This window comes from Phalacrocorax aristotelis, chromosome 1, assembly GCF_949628215.1.
Source record: "Phalacrocorax aristotelis chromosome 1, bGulAri2.1, whole genome shotgun sequence".
Lineage (NCBI taxonomy): Eukaryota > Metazoa > Chordata > Aves > Suliformes > Phalacrocoracidae > Phalacrocorax > Phalacrocorax aristotelis.
Genome location: NC_134276.1, coordinates 21,865,519 through 21,880,503, shown reverse-complemented (window position 1 = coordinate 21,880,503; position 14,985 = coordinate 21,865,519). Strand labels below are relative to the sequence as shown.

The following is a 14,985-nucleotide window of genomic DNA, read 5'->3' as shown; positions in this document are numbered from 1 at the left end:
TTCTCAGGGTTCGATTCTAGGGCCAGTCCTGTTCAATATATTTATCAACGATCTGGATGCAGGAGTTGAATGCACCATTAGCAAGTTTGCTGGTAATACCAAACTTGGAGGTGCTGTTGGCTGTTTTGAGGGACAGGGGTATCCCTCACAGGAGGCCCTGCATAGGGATCTAGGTCGATTGGAGCATTAGGTAATGATTAACGGGATGAAATGTAACAAGTCCAAATGCCAGATTCTGCACCTGGGATGGAGTAATGCCGGGCACAAGTATGAACTGGGAGAGGAGTGGCTGGAGAGCAGCACCACAGAAAGGGATCTGGGGGTGCTGGATGACAGCAGGCTCAGTATGAATCAGCAGTGTGTCCTGGCAGCCAAGAGGCCAAACCGCATCCTGGGGTGCATCAAACACAGCATAACTAGCCGGTCAAAAGAGGTGATTATCCTGCTGTATTCAGCGCTGGTGTGGCCTCACCTTGAGTACTGTGTGCAGTTCTGGGCCTCACAGATTAAGAAGGATGTGAAGGTCATTGAATGCATCCAGAGGAAAGCAACAAAGCTGGTGAAAGGGCTGGAAGGCATGGCCTGTGAGGAGCAGCTAAGGACTTTGGGCTTGTCTAGTTTGGAGAAAAGGAGGCTGAGGAGTGACCTCATTGCCCTCTACAGCTTTCTGAGGAGGCAAAATGGGGAGGGAGGTGCCGGTATCTTGTCCCTGGTACCCAGTGATAGGAGGTGTGGGAATGCTTCAAAGCTGCTCCAGGGGAGGTTCAAAATTAGGAAGCATTTCTTTACAGAGAGGGTGGTCAAACACTGGAATAGGCTTCCTGGAGAGGTCGTTGATGCCCCAAGCCTGTCAGTGTTTAAGAGGCATTTGGACATTGCCCTTAATAACATGCTTTAACTTTTGGTCAGCCCTGAATTGGTCAGGCAGTTGGACTAGATGATTGTTGTACATATCCCTTCCAATTAAAATAGTCTATTCTATTCTAGTTTGCATTAGGAAAGAACTTAAATGCATAAGTATTTAAAGAATAATAAATGCCAAAAGAGCATGCTTTTATCCATGGGATGCTGTTAAAGAAAATCATATCTGTTTTTTAAATGTATTTTAGTATTTGGTGTTGGGGTCTCAGCAGTGGATAATGTTGTGTCCTGTAGTAGGTGTCTACCTCTTAAAAAGATGTAGAAAAAATGGAAGAAATACAGAGAAGTGGTTTTGGAAAGATAATAGGTTTGAAAAACATGACCTCTGAGGAAGGTTGAGGAAGTGGAGTTCATTTGGCTAGCAAAAAGAAGATTATATGGGCACACATGAGTATGTTCTGGTATTGAAAACCTTTATGAAAAAAATATAATTGGAATTGAGACTGTGATCATTTGTTTCTTATGAGTGAGCAGATAGTAAGAGGAAAAAATGGTATAGTTTACAGCAAATGTGATCATGGTTAGTACCTAATCTTTTACAGTCTTGTCAATCTTTTCCCCCATTCGTTGAAGAGGGAAATAGACACCCAGTTAGGTCTAGGATCTCCCTTACAGGGAGTTCTGAAGAAACCACAGTGGTAGATTAGAGACATAAATTTCATAGTAAAGGCAGAGAGCCTTCATAGGAGATTGCTTTTCTACTTTTTCTCTCTCTTCAGTTACTTGAAGAAGCACTGGTGTTGCTCATATTCTACTTTTTGTAGTGTTTTGAAGAGAGATGAAGTCATATGTCATTACTTAACCTCTTGAAGTTTGTGTAACCCCTTCAAAGTAGTTTTTTACCTTGCCTTGTTGGAAACCAAAGTTGTTTATGCAAAGAACAAATCCCTGGATTAGTTTTCATATGAGCCTTCTTAAAAGTATACTATAAAATCAAGTTGAAGAGTCTGCGTCTGAGGAAAAGATTAATAAAGGAGTGCACAGTGAACTCTGGGGAAGTGATAGTTCTATAAATAATTAATAGCTAAAAGCCATTTCAAAAAGACTGGTGCCCTGCTGAGGTCAGTATTAAAGTAGATGCTGGGACTTTCAAAAGCTCTTAAAGTCACCCTTCAAGGTTTGTTTAGGTTTCTGTCTTTCTGGAGTTGAGTTCATTTTATGATAAAGAAAATGCTGATAGCAAATACTGTGAAGATTTGTTTTCCAGTGGTAATATGACACTATTCACTGGGCAACTATCTACAGCAGCAGAGTGTTTACAGATATCATAAGATATGAAGCACTTTTAAGGAAATTCTTTTTGCAAGTGTTAGCCCCATGAAACTCAAACATACTTCAGCGATAGTATTTACCATGTAGTAGAGCATTTTAAGAAACAGTGCAGGAAGTAGTTGCATTCATCGCCTGGCAACATTTTGAAATAGATATATCTAAATATATATCTCTCTAAAGATATATCAATTTATATATATATTATATATATTATATATAATATATGTTGTATATAATGATATATTTTATAAATATATATATAAACACAGATTGCTTTGTTTAGTTTTATATAATTCTATTCTCACAGCTCACATGGGCTTTCTTTCCCCAGGATTGCAGTACTGGAGCTATATTTGATAGTGATAGATATAACTTGAATATGTCATTGCTTTAAACACAGCTTAGAGGGCCTGAAATTAAAAGCTCTTCAAATGTAGTGGAAGATTGTCCTTTCTATGAAAAGCTTGCAGTCAAAATAGAAAAGAACAAGAGAGAGGACCTGTTATCACCCTTGCTTAACAGGACATGGCAGGTAGTCTGAAAGGGGAAGAAAGGTAGTTTCTTCAAGTTCATACTGCAGTTTGTGGCAGATTCAGGATTAGAATCATGATCCCCTAAATATCTGTCTGGAATGGCTCTGGCAAAAGATAGAAAATGAGCATTACTGTAAAACAGGAGCTATTTCATCTTCCAGGGTAGGTACAGGTAATTTACATGATTAAGTTGTGCTGGCAAATATAGTTTGCAGTTACCGCATTGCTTAATATATTTATTGTTTTTAATAAGAGCTTACCTTGAGCAGCATTCACGATGTTTATTGTAAAAGAATAGGTCAATACCTAAAATTAAGTTTAGTTGGTTAAGCAGAATAAAAGCCTTGGCCTTGGGTGTGAGTGTGTACCAAAAGGAAACCTGTTGATCTGATTCTAGTTATCTCGGGCTTATGAATCTTTAAAGTTTAGGCAGTAGCAGAAATTACTAATTGGTAATAGAATAGGGGGAGTGTTGCATGTGTATGTATATGTGTGTAGAGTTACGTGTTACAACATGAAGGACTTGTTTGGAAATTGATTGCATATTTCTTATATTTTACTTTAAAGACTAGTTTTAATGTTTACAAGTAACACTGCCAACTTGTCCAAATAGGGTCATCAGAGGACACAGTATACAGTAAATTTTCATATCTCTGTGTCTTTTAATCCGAGTTTTAAGAACTGTGGGCAATGCAGATGATACATACAGCTTTTTGATATCAGCATTTTTTGTTATCTCCCATGTCCCCCTTCCCTCAGCCCCTTTGTGGGGAGAAGAGGGTGAAGAGGAAATAGTTTAAAATTATTTTTCTATAAGCAGCTCAAATGCATTAATAGTTTATAAATAAAAATGAAATGTTTTTATTTAATTCAAAGGCCATATGGTACATATCTAGAATCACCTAAGTGGTTAATTGCATGTTAAATTCCTTTCCTCTTCCATAGTGTAAACAACTGCAAAAATATTTACATTCCCTGCCTTGCTAGATTTATTTATCATTTTATAATAAAAACACAGAAGTGTTATAAATTGAAATCTTAATCTCTTGCTTGACTCAATTGCTAAAATGTCAGTGATGTTTCTGGGATGGTTTACTTTCCCACTCCTAACACAGAAATGCATGACACTGAAAAACTGAAGAGTATTGACGTTAAGCAAGTTAGGGGTGCAGCACAAGATGTGGTTTCTTGAAATTAGCTTTCTGTTATTCTAAACAAGATTAGAAACTGCAGCAAAGGAAGTGGTTTTAAAGCTCTTCATTGATTTTTTAATTATTATTATTATTTGAAACTCCAGAACGGTGATGATGTAATTCTATAAAACTTAGAGGGCCTCAGGCCAAAAATACAGAAAGTAAGTTGACTGAGCAAGCCACTGCGTACCTGTGTAGAGAGTTGTTTCTGCCAGTCAGTGAGTGCTCTAGCTTTTCCCCAGAGGTAGCTACTGGCACAAATAGTTTGCAAACTCTGCACTTCAAAACTCATTAAACTGTTTCTTCAAGTGAGAAGGAATTGAGGACATCTTCAGAGCATGCTGTAAAGTTATGTAACAAACTAATACAATAAGGAAAAAAATTCCGTGATTTGTTTCAGAACAAAAGAGTGAATTCTTTCAGCTGCAAAGTGTATGTGAAAATCCTTTTCTTGTTTTGTAAAGTAAATGAGTAGTTAAACAGAAAAGTGGGAGAGTAAATTCTGCTGCATGACAGTTTGGCCTCCCTAAAATAAGCACATCCAGCAGCAGAGCTTGTGCTTTGGAGCCTGGAAGCCACAGCCCAGGCTTCGGCTAGCAGTGCTGGGCTGCTTGCTCCCATTACTGTGCAGGGGCAAGGAAAAAAGAAGAGCCGTAGCAGGAAGCTTCTCAGCTTGTCTAATTGCAGGGCTCTGTTCTTTTGGGAAAGGGAGCATAGAAGAGGTTCAGAGAAGGGCATCTAATGCAAGTAGGTTAGCACACTAATTCTTGGAGTCACTGTAATGAATGAATGAGACTGAAATTTTCTGTACGTGTTGACTGGGTGTTGTTGCAGTTCTGTGCTGTGAAGTCTCTTGAGTGTCTTTCCTGAATTTTGAGAAAAGTGATCTTGAACTTCCATCTGGGACAGAATATGGGTGTGAAGAGCATAAAAATGCAAAGCGGAATCAAAGAAAAAAAGTGAAACCAGATCTCCTGGTCATCAGATAATACAGGTTTTTTCTTTTACTAAAAGCACTTTTTCCCTCTGATATTTTAAAATGCGTGCACAGCTAGTACATCAAAATGGGAAACTTGCTAAGCTGAATGTGGAGCATCCCTCCAATCCGCACCCCACAGGAAATTTACTATTTTTCTCTGCTGGAAAAGGGCTTTTTAGTTCTTGACCTGTAACTTGCAGTTCTTTACGTCCCACCTCCAGCTCCTGCTGTGTGAGTGGCTGACAGAGTGCTGAGAAAACATTGCCTGCACTAACTTCATGTGCTTGTTTGCATGCCAGAGTGGTATTGTCCTGGAGTTCCACTAGCCCTGATAAACCTTGGTCTCAGCAGAGGGGAACAGCCTGTACTGAATTCTACGCTAATCCCCAATCTCTTCTGGCTCCCTAGTTACCAGACTCTGGAGCTTCTTCCTGACTCTCAGGAGTTTTCCACCCGTGCTGATAGCTAAATTCAAGGGCATTAGGAGCCATAATATCAAGTTAGTGCCAGACCCAGGGGTTCTCCACCCAGTAGCCCCTGAAGGAGATAAGTTGGCTGCTCCTCTATTGGGTTTCCTGCCAGAATAAGAATTTAATTAAGAAGGGGGAGGGCACCAAATATCATCTCCATCAAATATTGTTCCTTGTGGAAACTATTCAACAACTCACATTGATGTAATTACTGAAGCACACATTTTGTAATTAGAAGACTTAAATGATGAAAATACTTCTCTCTATTTAGTGTTGGGTCTTTTCAGGTGCTCACTTGTGCTTTTTGTCTTAAGATGCAAAGCAAAAGGGACTTAAATATACTTCGAAGTAACTGAAGTCACAGCAGAAACTGTTGGAAGAGCATTTTGGAAAGTCCAAGCACTAGTCAAGAATTTCTGTAGGTTTATTTTTATTTCCAAAAGATGTAGTCGGATTTTGTAGCACTGATTCCATGGAGTTAGTGGAGTTCCATGGAACAATGATTACCCACACAAACAAAATCTAGGTTAGTATATACTAAACTATCTGTAGGTTCTATCTTTCAGTTTTGTCTTTTTAGAATCACATCTAATTTTTTTTGTATCAGATTATTTTTGTGATAATCTTAACAGTTCTAAAATCAGAATTCAAATAATTGAATTCTAAATTACTTTACATAGTCTTCAAAACAGTTTAGTTTAACTGATCCTACCATATTGTTAAATGAATAAAGTGGCTTAGCTTTTCAATAGAAGATAAAAGTTGTAGTAAAACATTCAGATTTCTCCTAGTGCAGTAGTCCTATCCTCTCCAAAGATAACAGGATAAATACTTCTGTCCTCTGACTACAAAGGAAGCCTATGTGACTAGTTTGGGCAAGATGCCTGGTTTAAGGTAGCTAAAGTAAAACAAACTGAATCTTACCCTAAGGATGTATCCTACAAGGACTTTTTTAAAAATTCCTGATAAGGTGTAAGAATACAAAAGTATCAGTGAGATATTTTTGTTTGTTACAGGATGGGCTGGAAAGCCATTGCACATGGAATTTTGGAAATATTTCAGATATGGTTGTAAGAGAAGATTGATAATGTTGGTGGAAAAAAGGCCCCTTTAATAACTGCAGTGGATCAGCCACACACCTTTATTTCAGTTTGTTGTGTTGGATAAAAAGCAGGCATGAACATGACCTGTGGATGGCATATTATCATAACCCATGGGCTATGCTGTAAAATGTTCTGTTTTATAAACTCCTGGAATGGGTTCATGGAACTTTTTGAAGTAGGCGATTACTCAGAGTCTTCATTAGCTTTCTAGCTGCTTACTAAAAAATATAACATTTAATAAGGAGGGTGCCCTAGTTCTACATGTCTAGCCTTTACCCTTTCCAAAAGGGAAATTGATGTCGTCTTCTTCTTTTTTTTAATATGGAGAAAACATTAAAATCATTCAGCATTGGAAATAACACAAGAAATCAAGTCATTTTGCATCTATAGCTAATGTTATAAAATGAAGTTTTATGTAAAAAGGTGAACCATCTAGTTTTAAATACATTTTCAGTGATGTGTTTCATTTTTATTGATCATAGAACTTTTTAAAAGACTTAGTCTATATAGTCTTGGGCTTTTTGAACATTTTATTGCCTAGTTAACAATCTCATCTGTATAAAGTAGGAAGAGTTTTGTAATGCAGGCAGGTAGCTCCTTGTGAATTAGGGTAGAGGACGTGTCTTAATGTTTAATCATTTGTGTACAGGTAGCCAAGTCCAGTTTTGGAAAATTAATTGCTAGAACAGCATAGAATCAGAAAATGCACTTGAGTAATGTAATAGGTACTGGGTAATGGTGAAATATTGAAGACTGGGAGTTCCTGATCAGAAACTTTGGGTGAGGACTGACAAAAAAGTAGTGTCAGGGAATGATGACATGCTAGAGTTATTCACACTCTAGAGTGGGGAAAACCTGTACTGGTTAAAGACAAAATTTAAAATCCAATATAGTCTTCAAACTTTACTAGGGAATAGCAGTGTTTATAACCAGATTTCCCTGACTGCTTCTGGCAATATGAAAACAATCTTAGTTACAGTATGCCTTAGAGGATGGTAGTCATCTTATATAACTTGAGCTATCTAAAAGTCTGTTCCTTATAAACTTCCAATGAAGGAAGAGAGAGTCATCTATACCTTATCTGTCTCAGGCATCTGTCTTAAGATGGGTTGACTCATCCTCTGTTTTTGTTACCTTTTTTGGACACTGTCCTGCTGCCAATGAATTTTTGAATTCTCAACTTCATTGTATTTGAGAACCTCCACAATTGCAGGTAGAGAGGCGAGCAGTGTCTTTCCTCGGTCTTTCTATGTCCTTTCCTTTTCTCTTTAGAAAGGAACCAATGTGAATTTTCTTAAGTATATTAGCAAAGACAAGGTCAAACAAAATGTCTTCCATTTGAACAGAGGGTACTGAGGCCTGTTTTAGGTGCAGACTCTGAAGCAAGCCTTTAGTCTTGGACAGGTTGCTAAGATGATGTTCTTTTCTCCTTGCTTACTCGTGATAGAGAGTTCCAACAAACCTGATGAATGGAATGGCTGATCATCCTGAAGTGCAGACAAGCTGGTTTAGGTGCAGACCATTACATTCAAGAGCATTTGATGTGAACAATGTAATCTGGGCTGTTGACAGAGACATACTGTCCTAGTTACAATTTATATGATGCATTAAAATCCTTCCTGATGGGAGAGGTAAAAATATTCTTCCCGGTGTCAAGCTCCTAGAAATTATTTTTGTTTAGCAGAAAAATCAACTTGGATCTTTCACTGAAATGAACTATTTGGAAACTATTTAAATTTCTGAGTGTGTGACAATTAATCAGCAAAGCTCTCCACATTCCCAAGAGAGAGTTGTACTTTGAAGTCAAAACTTTTAATCCTAACTTTGAAAAGGTACTGTACAATAAAATAAAAACTGACATGTTTTCCTGCTCAGTCTTCTAAAAATGTAGGCTTTCTGATCTGTTTCAAAATGTGCTTTTAGTTTAGTGATTGTGGTTATAATAAGGGACTAGCTAGAAAAACTGTAGCTATAAAGTATAAACATGGCAACCACAATACTTTTCAGAGCAAACTGGAGAATCTGTATCCAAACTGAATGTTTCTACATACTTGCATTAAAATGAGGTATGGTACAGTTGCTGTTTACTTTAAAGAAAAGAAAAAAAAGTTAATCATTCTTAAGAATTTGCATCAAGCATCGAGCCTCACAGGGAAATTGAAGACTGGAGACATTTTTTCATCTCCTCTAACTTGGCTGTACCTGCTTTAAACTAGTTGTGCATGCTACCAGTAGAGGGTAGATTGCTCACCCATGGCATATTCCATCTGTTTTGGACACCTGTCTTATGGTGAAGATAAGCATCTTGTTAAAAGTAGCTTTTGAATGGCTGAATTACAGCTACCTTTGAGAACTTTATTTGTCGGTGTTGCTCAGAAAAGGGAGCTAACAGCCTTGTTTTTCATCAGCTGTTCGCAATGGTCTAGATTAAAGGCCGCTGTTTGCTACCTTTTTTAAGGTAAAAGGACCGATTAAAAGCCAAATACTTTCTTTTTGTACCTTCTCTTTTTTTTTAACGTACACATACATCTTTGACTTGGCTAATGGAGAATAAGATGATGATCAGCACTTTCTTGAATAACGAAACATAGTTTATTTCAGCTGTCTCAAAAATCAGGAGATTGTTACTTACAGTGTGATGGAGAATCAAGGTCAAAGATAAATAGTTCTGGAAAATTGCTAATACCCCTTCGCTTTTCTGTTTGACTGCCTCAGAATTTCAGTCGCTGACTCTAGGATAAGAACAAGCATATGACAGCCCACAGATTTAAATGTAAAATATGTTATGCTACTTTATTGTTTATCTTCTAGGTCCTCTTTAAAAATCTGTTTTCTATAGTACCTACAAAAATCTTGACAACAGTCAAATCACAAGAATGTTAAGAGCTTCAAATTTGGATAAGAGGACAAATAACATATGGGGCTTGTCTCCGCTTTGGTTTCCTCAGAGAGCTGAAAGGGCAAAGTAAATTTCTCACTCCTTCATCAATACATTCATCGATCTTCAGTTCAAAAGCTCAGATCTGTTGGGAAACAATGTCTTTTCAGCTTGGACCTGCTTGCTTTTCCATATTGCACCAGAAAGGTGATGAAATCTTAGTCCTGGGGATACTGAGACTTTAGACAGAGCCCTTAGAAACCTCATCAAAGTTGGTTCTGCTTTGAGCAAGGGTTGGACCAGATGACCTTCAGAGATGTCTCCCAATTTAAATTACTCTGTTACAGTCAGGGAAATTAAAAAAAAAAGTATTTTTATATTTTTATTTCTGTGAAAGTAAGCTGATACTTCTGATTTTCTTTGCTAAGAAAACAGAAGTAATCAGTCAACACCAAACAGCATTAAAAAAGGAGTCCACCGTCACTGGAATGAGTCATAAAGCCAAGTAACAATACATAAATGAATAACAATACAATTACAGATGATAGTCTGCTATACGTATGCATTTAAAAATGTGCAGACAAATCTGTGAACAATGACATTGCATGTGGATGTAATTTGTCTACTGCTGAGTTTTTTGGCATATGGGAAGCTGTATTTTTTATACTATTAAATGCAAGCCCTATTATAATCTTTTTTTGTGGCAAAAGTTTATAGATTGAACTTTTCCAAGTGCGGCACTGCACTTGTCCACATGGAAAATGATAAAATGTGGTGTTACTTGTAATAAAGTAATTAAGGTTTTCTTTCAAGGCCAGTAGAATAACACACCTATTATCAAATATGAATACGCTTTTTTTACTGCTTGTTTTTTTCTCTCCTTCTGACCCTTCTTACATATAATTTCATTGGTGATGATCAGTATATTGGATATACAATATTTAGGTTGAAAAATGCTTCTTATGGTAGGGATGTGTTCATTCTGGGATTTCTGGTGGTGGTTGTGGGTTTTTTTGTTGTTGTTGTTGTTTGGTTGGGTTTTTTTAACTGTTTGTCATTAATAGTACCAGATTTCTGCCATCATACTTCAGAAAATGCCGAACAATTGAAAGGATTTAAAAGATTACTCTGTTCTGGTTTTTTTGTTTTTGTTTTCTCCTTACAGGCCTGGCAGCTGCGATTCAGTCATCTTGTGGGCTATGGTGCCAAATATTACTCCTACCTCATGTCTAGGGCTGTTGCCTCCATGGTGTGGAAACAGTGTTTTGCTCAGGACCCGTTTGATAGGTAAAACCAGAAAAAATATTAAATAGAATGAAGTGTCATGCTACTTGTATCTGGAAAACATGAAGCAAATGGGGCCACGTAGGTTGATGGGCTTTATTAATGACAAGTAGTTTTTAGCCTTGTTCTTGATTTTAAGAGGATTGCAAAACAGGAAATAACCACAGGTATAAAGTGTACTTTGGGACATGTTCATTGATGCAAAAAAATTCATGTCGATGTTTTAAAATATAGGTGTGCCAGTTGGGAGGCATTGAAATCCATATTTAGATGTAATTAGAGAGCTTGATTTTCATAGATGCCTAATTACTTGTAATTTTCTATTGAAATCAAAGCAGCTGCGGGTATTAAACAAGCTTCATGTCACCAACTTCAAAGCTAAGTATAGCTACCCTGCTCATTTTGCTTTGTGAAATTAAAAAGTAAATTGTGAGATGATAAATTGTAGATGTTCTTGCACCGTAGGTGAATGTTCAGAGCATTGTAACAGAGCAACTTTTCCCCTTGGAGCAATGAAGGCTGAAATGTTGTTCACAAATTAACTTCTGTAAACACCAACACATATTCATATGTATAAAATTTGTCTAGTTCAGTTACTCATAGTGTAATTTTAAATGTAATTTGAATTTGAGGAGTCAACATGGGATCAAGGCAGTCATTGTTTCAGGCAGAAGATTTCATTTGATCTCTGTCTCTGAGTTCTGTAGGGATCCTAGAAGCAACTCTGAAAGCTGAACAGGTTGCATTTGCAGATGGCTCTAACATCTGTGTTTCTCCAGGGCAATGGGTGAGCGTTATCGTAGAGAGATGCTGGCACACGGCGGTGGAAAAGAGCCCATACTTATGGTTCAAGGTATTAAAAAAATAGAACTGTTTTATTCCCTTGCTCAAGGAAGAAATAATTTAACTGCATTTCGCAGTTTGGTCTTTTTAGTTTAATTATGATTTTCATTGGATTTATGAAATAAAACTTGTTTATTTATTTAGTTAAATGGACTGGTCATCAACTTTGTGTCACGGTCAGTAGAACTCCTTGTGATGCACAGAATAAAAACCACACAGAGTTAGGGTGAGGTGTTGGAAGGGGTTGTTTTACAAGGCTGTCTAAAGAATTGAGAATAAGAGTATCACAAACTTGAAGGAAGATAGATGGCACCATTTTTGGATACAAAAAATGAGTAATCTCTACATAAATGGAATTAATAACAGATCTGGTTATTTTTGATACAAGAATTTGAACTTGCTTTGACCACATCATTTTAGCATCATCAAAATAGCTTTGGTTGTATCAGTATTTTGAGTATACATTCACATGAAATGTAAGTCTGAAGACCGTAATAAAGAAGCATTGTTCATTATTTCTCTCAGTACCATATTTGCCTTTTGAATCTGGAAAATAACTTCTAAAAATCTTTCCTAGCAATGGCAAAAATACTATATCTTGTATATTGAAAAAAATGTCAGGAGGATGAAAAAAGTTTGAGAAACTGCTGACTTTATCTCACATCTATCAGTGAGATCAGGATAAAGACTTTCCTCTGTAACGTTGCAGTATTCAAATCAAACATTTTTGTATTAGTGTCGCTGTTCCTGATATGAGCACTTGGTAAGAACTTCGTCTAATAGGGCATCTTTCAATTCCCTCTGAAATTCTTAATATTAATTCATTAGCCTCCTTTCACTCCAGTTTGGTACACTGGAAGTTGTGGGTTTTTTCCTACAGATAAGGAAGACAGTGGTAATGTGTCTGTATTTCATCATGAGATTGGCACAGTTTCATAACTAGAACATTTCAGTTCTTTGACCTATCTGTTTATATTTGAGGCCGTAACCTCTGCTCTCCTTAGACTCATACATTAAGCAACTATATATTCTCTAGATTAGTCTATTTGTATTTCTGATATACAGGGTTATTTTTCATTCAGCCTGACTTTGCAAACTTGCCTTTCTTTACCGTCCTTACAGAGTCTGTGTTTATAACCTCAAAAAATAGTAGCCCAAAATTGTGGATTAAGTAGTTGCAAGACAGGAATGTACATCTTTACAAGCAAATCCAATTACAGTCATATGGTAGAGAAAGAAAGAAAGAATGTTTAAAAAGACCAGTTATGCTTATCATCTCTTCTATTTCTGGGACATATTTTTAATTTTACTGAGCATGGAATCTTCCTAGAATGTCCTAGAGGCTATGTTGAAGTTGCTGGCAGTGTGCTCCTTTGAATCAAATACTATTTGAATGAAGTTTACAAAGTTAATGTGTCGATGGATTTATATAAATTTTATGGAAGTAGAACTGGCTTTCCCCCTTGTATGTGAGAGAACACAGTGAAACATGGTACAATCAGTTTGGGGTTGAGAGTGTGCATCAGTTATTTTGGATAAAACTTGCTACTGAAATTAATATGGAAAAAGTGCCATCATAGTCCAGGAAATTCCAAGTTTATTTTAAGTTTAAAGGAAATCCAAGTATGATGAAGTCTGGCAAGGTACAGTGAAAGCACACAAACAAGTTTAACTCTTGTAATGCAGTGATTATATGTTTTAGGCATTTCAATATTCATATTCACCCAATTCATTTAGTGCAGTAGCTTCATTGGTGAGTTGGTAGGACCAATGGTGACAGATGAAGAGGCAATAGCTCTGCAGCCTGGGGTTTGAAGAAGAGAGTAAGCTATGTTTAAGGAATAGTTGTGCATACTGCAGGGCAGTGAACTTGATGTTAGTGGTAGAATAATGGGATCTTTTGTAATGTGACAAAAAAGTCTGTGTGTAAAAGATATACAGTTTGATTTTTTTTTCTTTAAATCAGTAAATCCATAAACCACTAAACATAACTTTGTGTCACATTAAGGTCAATAACTGTAGTGCACCTGCTGGTGTGTTTGTTCACGTGTAATAGGAGAACCAGACAGCAGTAACTCCTCTGTGTCAGCATTAGCATGAGTGGCACTGGTGATAAGAGTACAGACTATGACTTACAAAAACTGGCAGAAGTTTTCAAGATGTTTTCACAGAATTACATAACCACAGAATAGCTGAGGTTGGAAGGGACCTCTGGAGGGCATATAGTCCAACCCCCTTGCTCGAGCAGGGCCACCTAGAGCCAGTTGCCCAGGATCGTGTCCAGGTGGCTTTTGAGTATCTCCAAGGAGTGAGACTCCACAGCGTCCCCAGGCAACCTGTGCCAGTGCTTGGTCACCATCACAGGGGGAAAAGTGTTTCCTGATGTTCACAGGGAACCTGAGTGCTGAATAGAGGGAAAGGATCGCCTCCCTCAGCCTGCTGGCCATACTTTGCCTAATGCAGCCCAGGATGCCATTCACCTTTGCAACAAAGGCCCATTGCTGGCTCATGTTCAACTTTGTGTCCACCAGGACCCCCAGGTGCTTTTCATCCAGAGTGCTTTCTTGCTGAGTGGCCCCCAGGATATGCTGGTGCCTGGGGTTGTTCCTCCCCAGGTGCAGGACTTTGTAATTCTCTTTGTTGAGCTCTGCCCCATCTAGATCATTAATGAAGATGTTAAACAGAACTGGACCTGGTGTTGACCCCTGGGCTACACCACTAGTTATTGGCCAAACAGACTTCGTGGCACTGATCACCTCCATCTGGGCCTGGCCACTCATCCAGTTTTTAGTCCACCTCCCTGTCTGATTATCCAGCCCACACATTAACAGATTCTCTGTGAGTATCTCATGGGAGTCATTGTCAAAAACCTTCTTAAAATCCAGGTAGACAGTATGTCATGGCTCTCCCCTCATATACCAGCTCAGTTGTTTCATCATATAAGGTTATCAAGTTGGTTAAGCATGGCTTGCCCTTGGTGAATCCATGCTGACTATTCCTGATGATTTGTTTGTTGTTCATGAGCCTGGAAATGCTCCACCACCTTCCTAGGGATTGAGGTGAGACTAACCAGCCTGTAGTTCCTTGAGTTCTCCTGCTTGCCCTTCTTGAAGACAGGAGTAACATTTGCTTTTCTCCAGTCCTTTGGCACTTCTCCCAGTGGCCATGATTGATCAAAGATTACTGAGAGTCACCTTGCAATGCCAGCTGCCAGCTGCCTCACTACTCAGCATCCCATCAGGGCCTGAGGGCTTATGTATGTCCCAATTGCTTAGGTATTCCCTGATCCGATCCTCTTTCACCAAGGGTACATCTTCCTTGCTTCAGATTATCGCACTGGCTACTTTTATGTTTTGAATTTCACTTTTATACTCTGAATTTCTTTAATATTACTTTAAACAGAAATTTTAGAAGATATTCAAGATAATAAAAATAACCAGAATTCATCAGCAGATTCCTTGCCTGTGCATATTGTGATGTTTTTCTGTCGATAGTGCAAAACTTAAAAA

General features: G+C 37.9%; 1 protein-coding gene across 2 annotated transcripts in view; it reads left to right on the top strand.

Moving 5' to 3' along the window:
• The window catches only part of MIPEP (mitochondrial intermediate peptidase), a 78,677-nt gene that overhangs the window by 58,340 nt on the left and 5,352 nt on the right, over window positions 1-14,985 (top strand). For both annotated transcript variants that reach the window (XM_075083734.1, XM_075083744.1), the window contains exons 17-18: window positions 10,515-10,636; window positions 11,413-11,486. In XM_075083734.1, coding sequence (XP_074939835.1) covers window positions 10,515-10,636; window positions 11,413-11,486 — 196 coding nt within the window. The remainder of the gene's footprint in view (window positions 1-10,514; window positions 10,637-11,412; window positions 11,487-14,985) is intronic.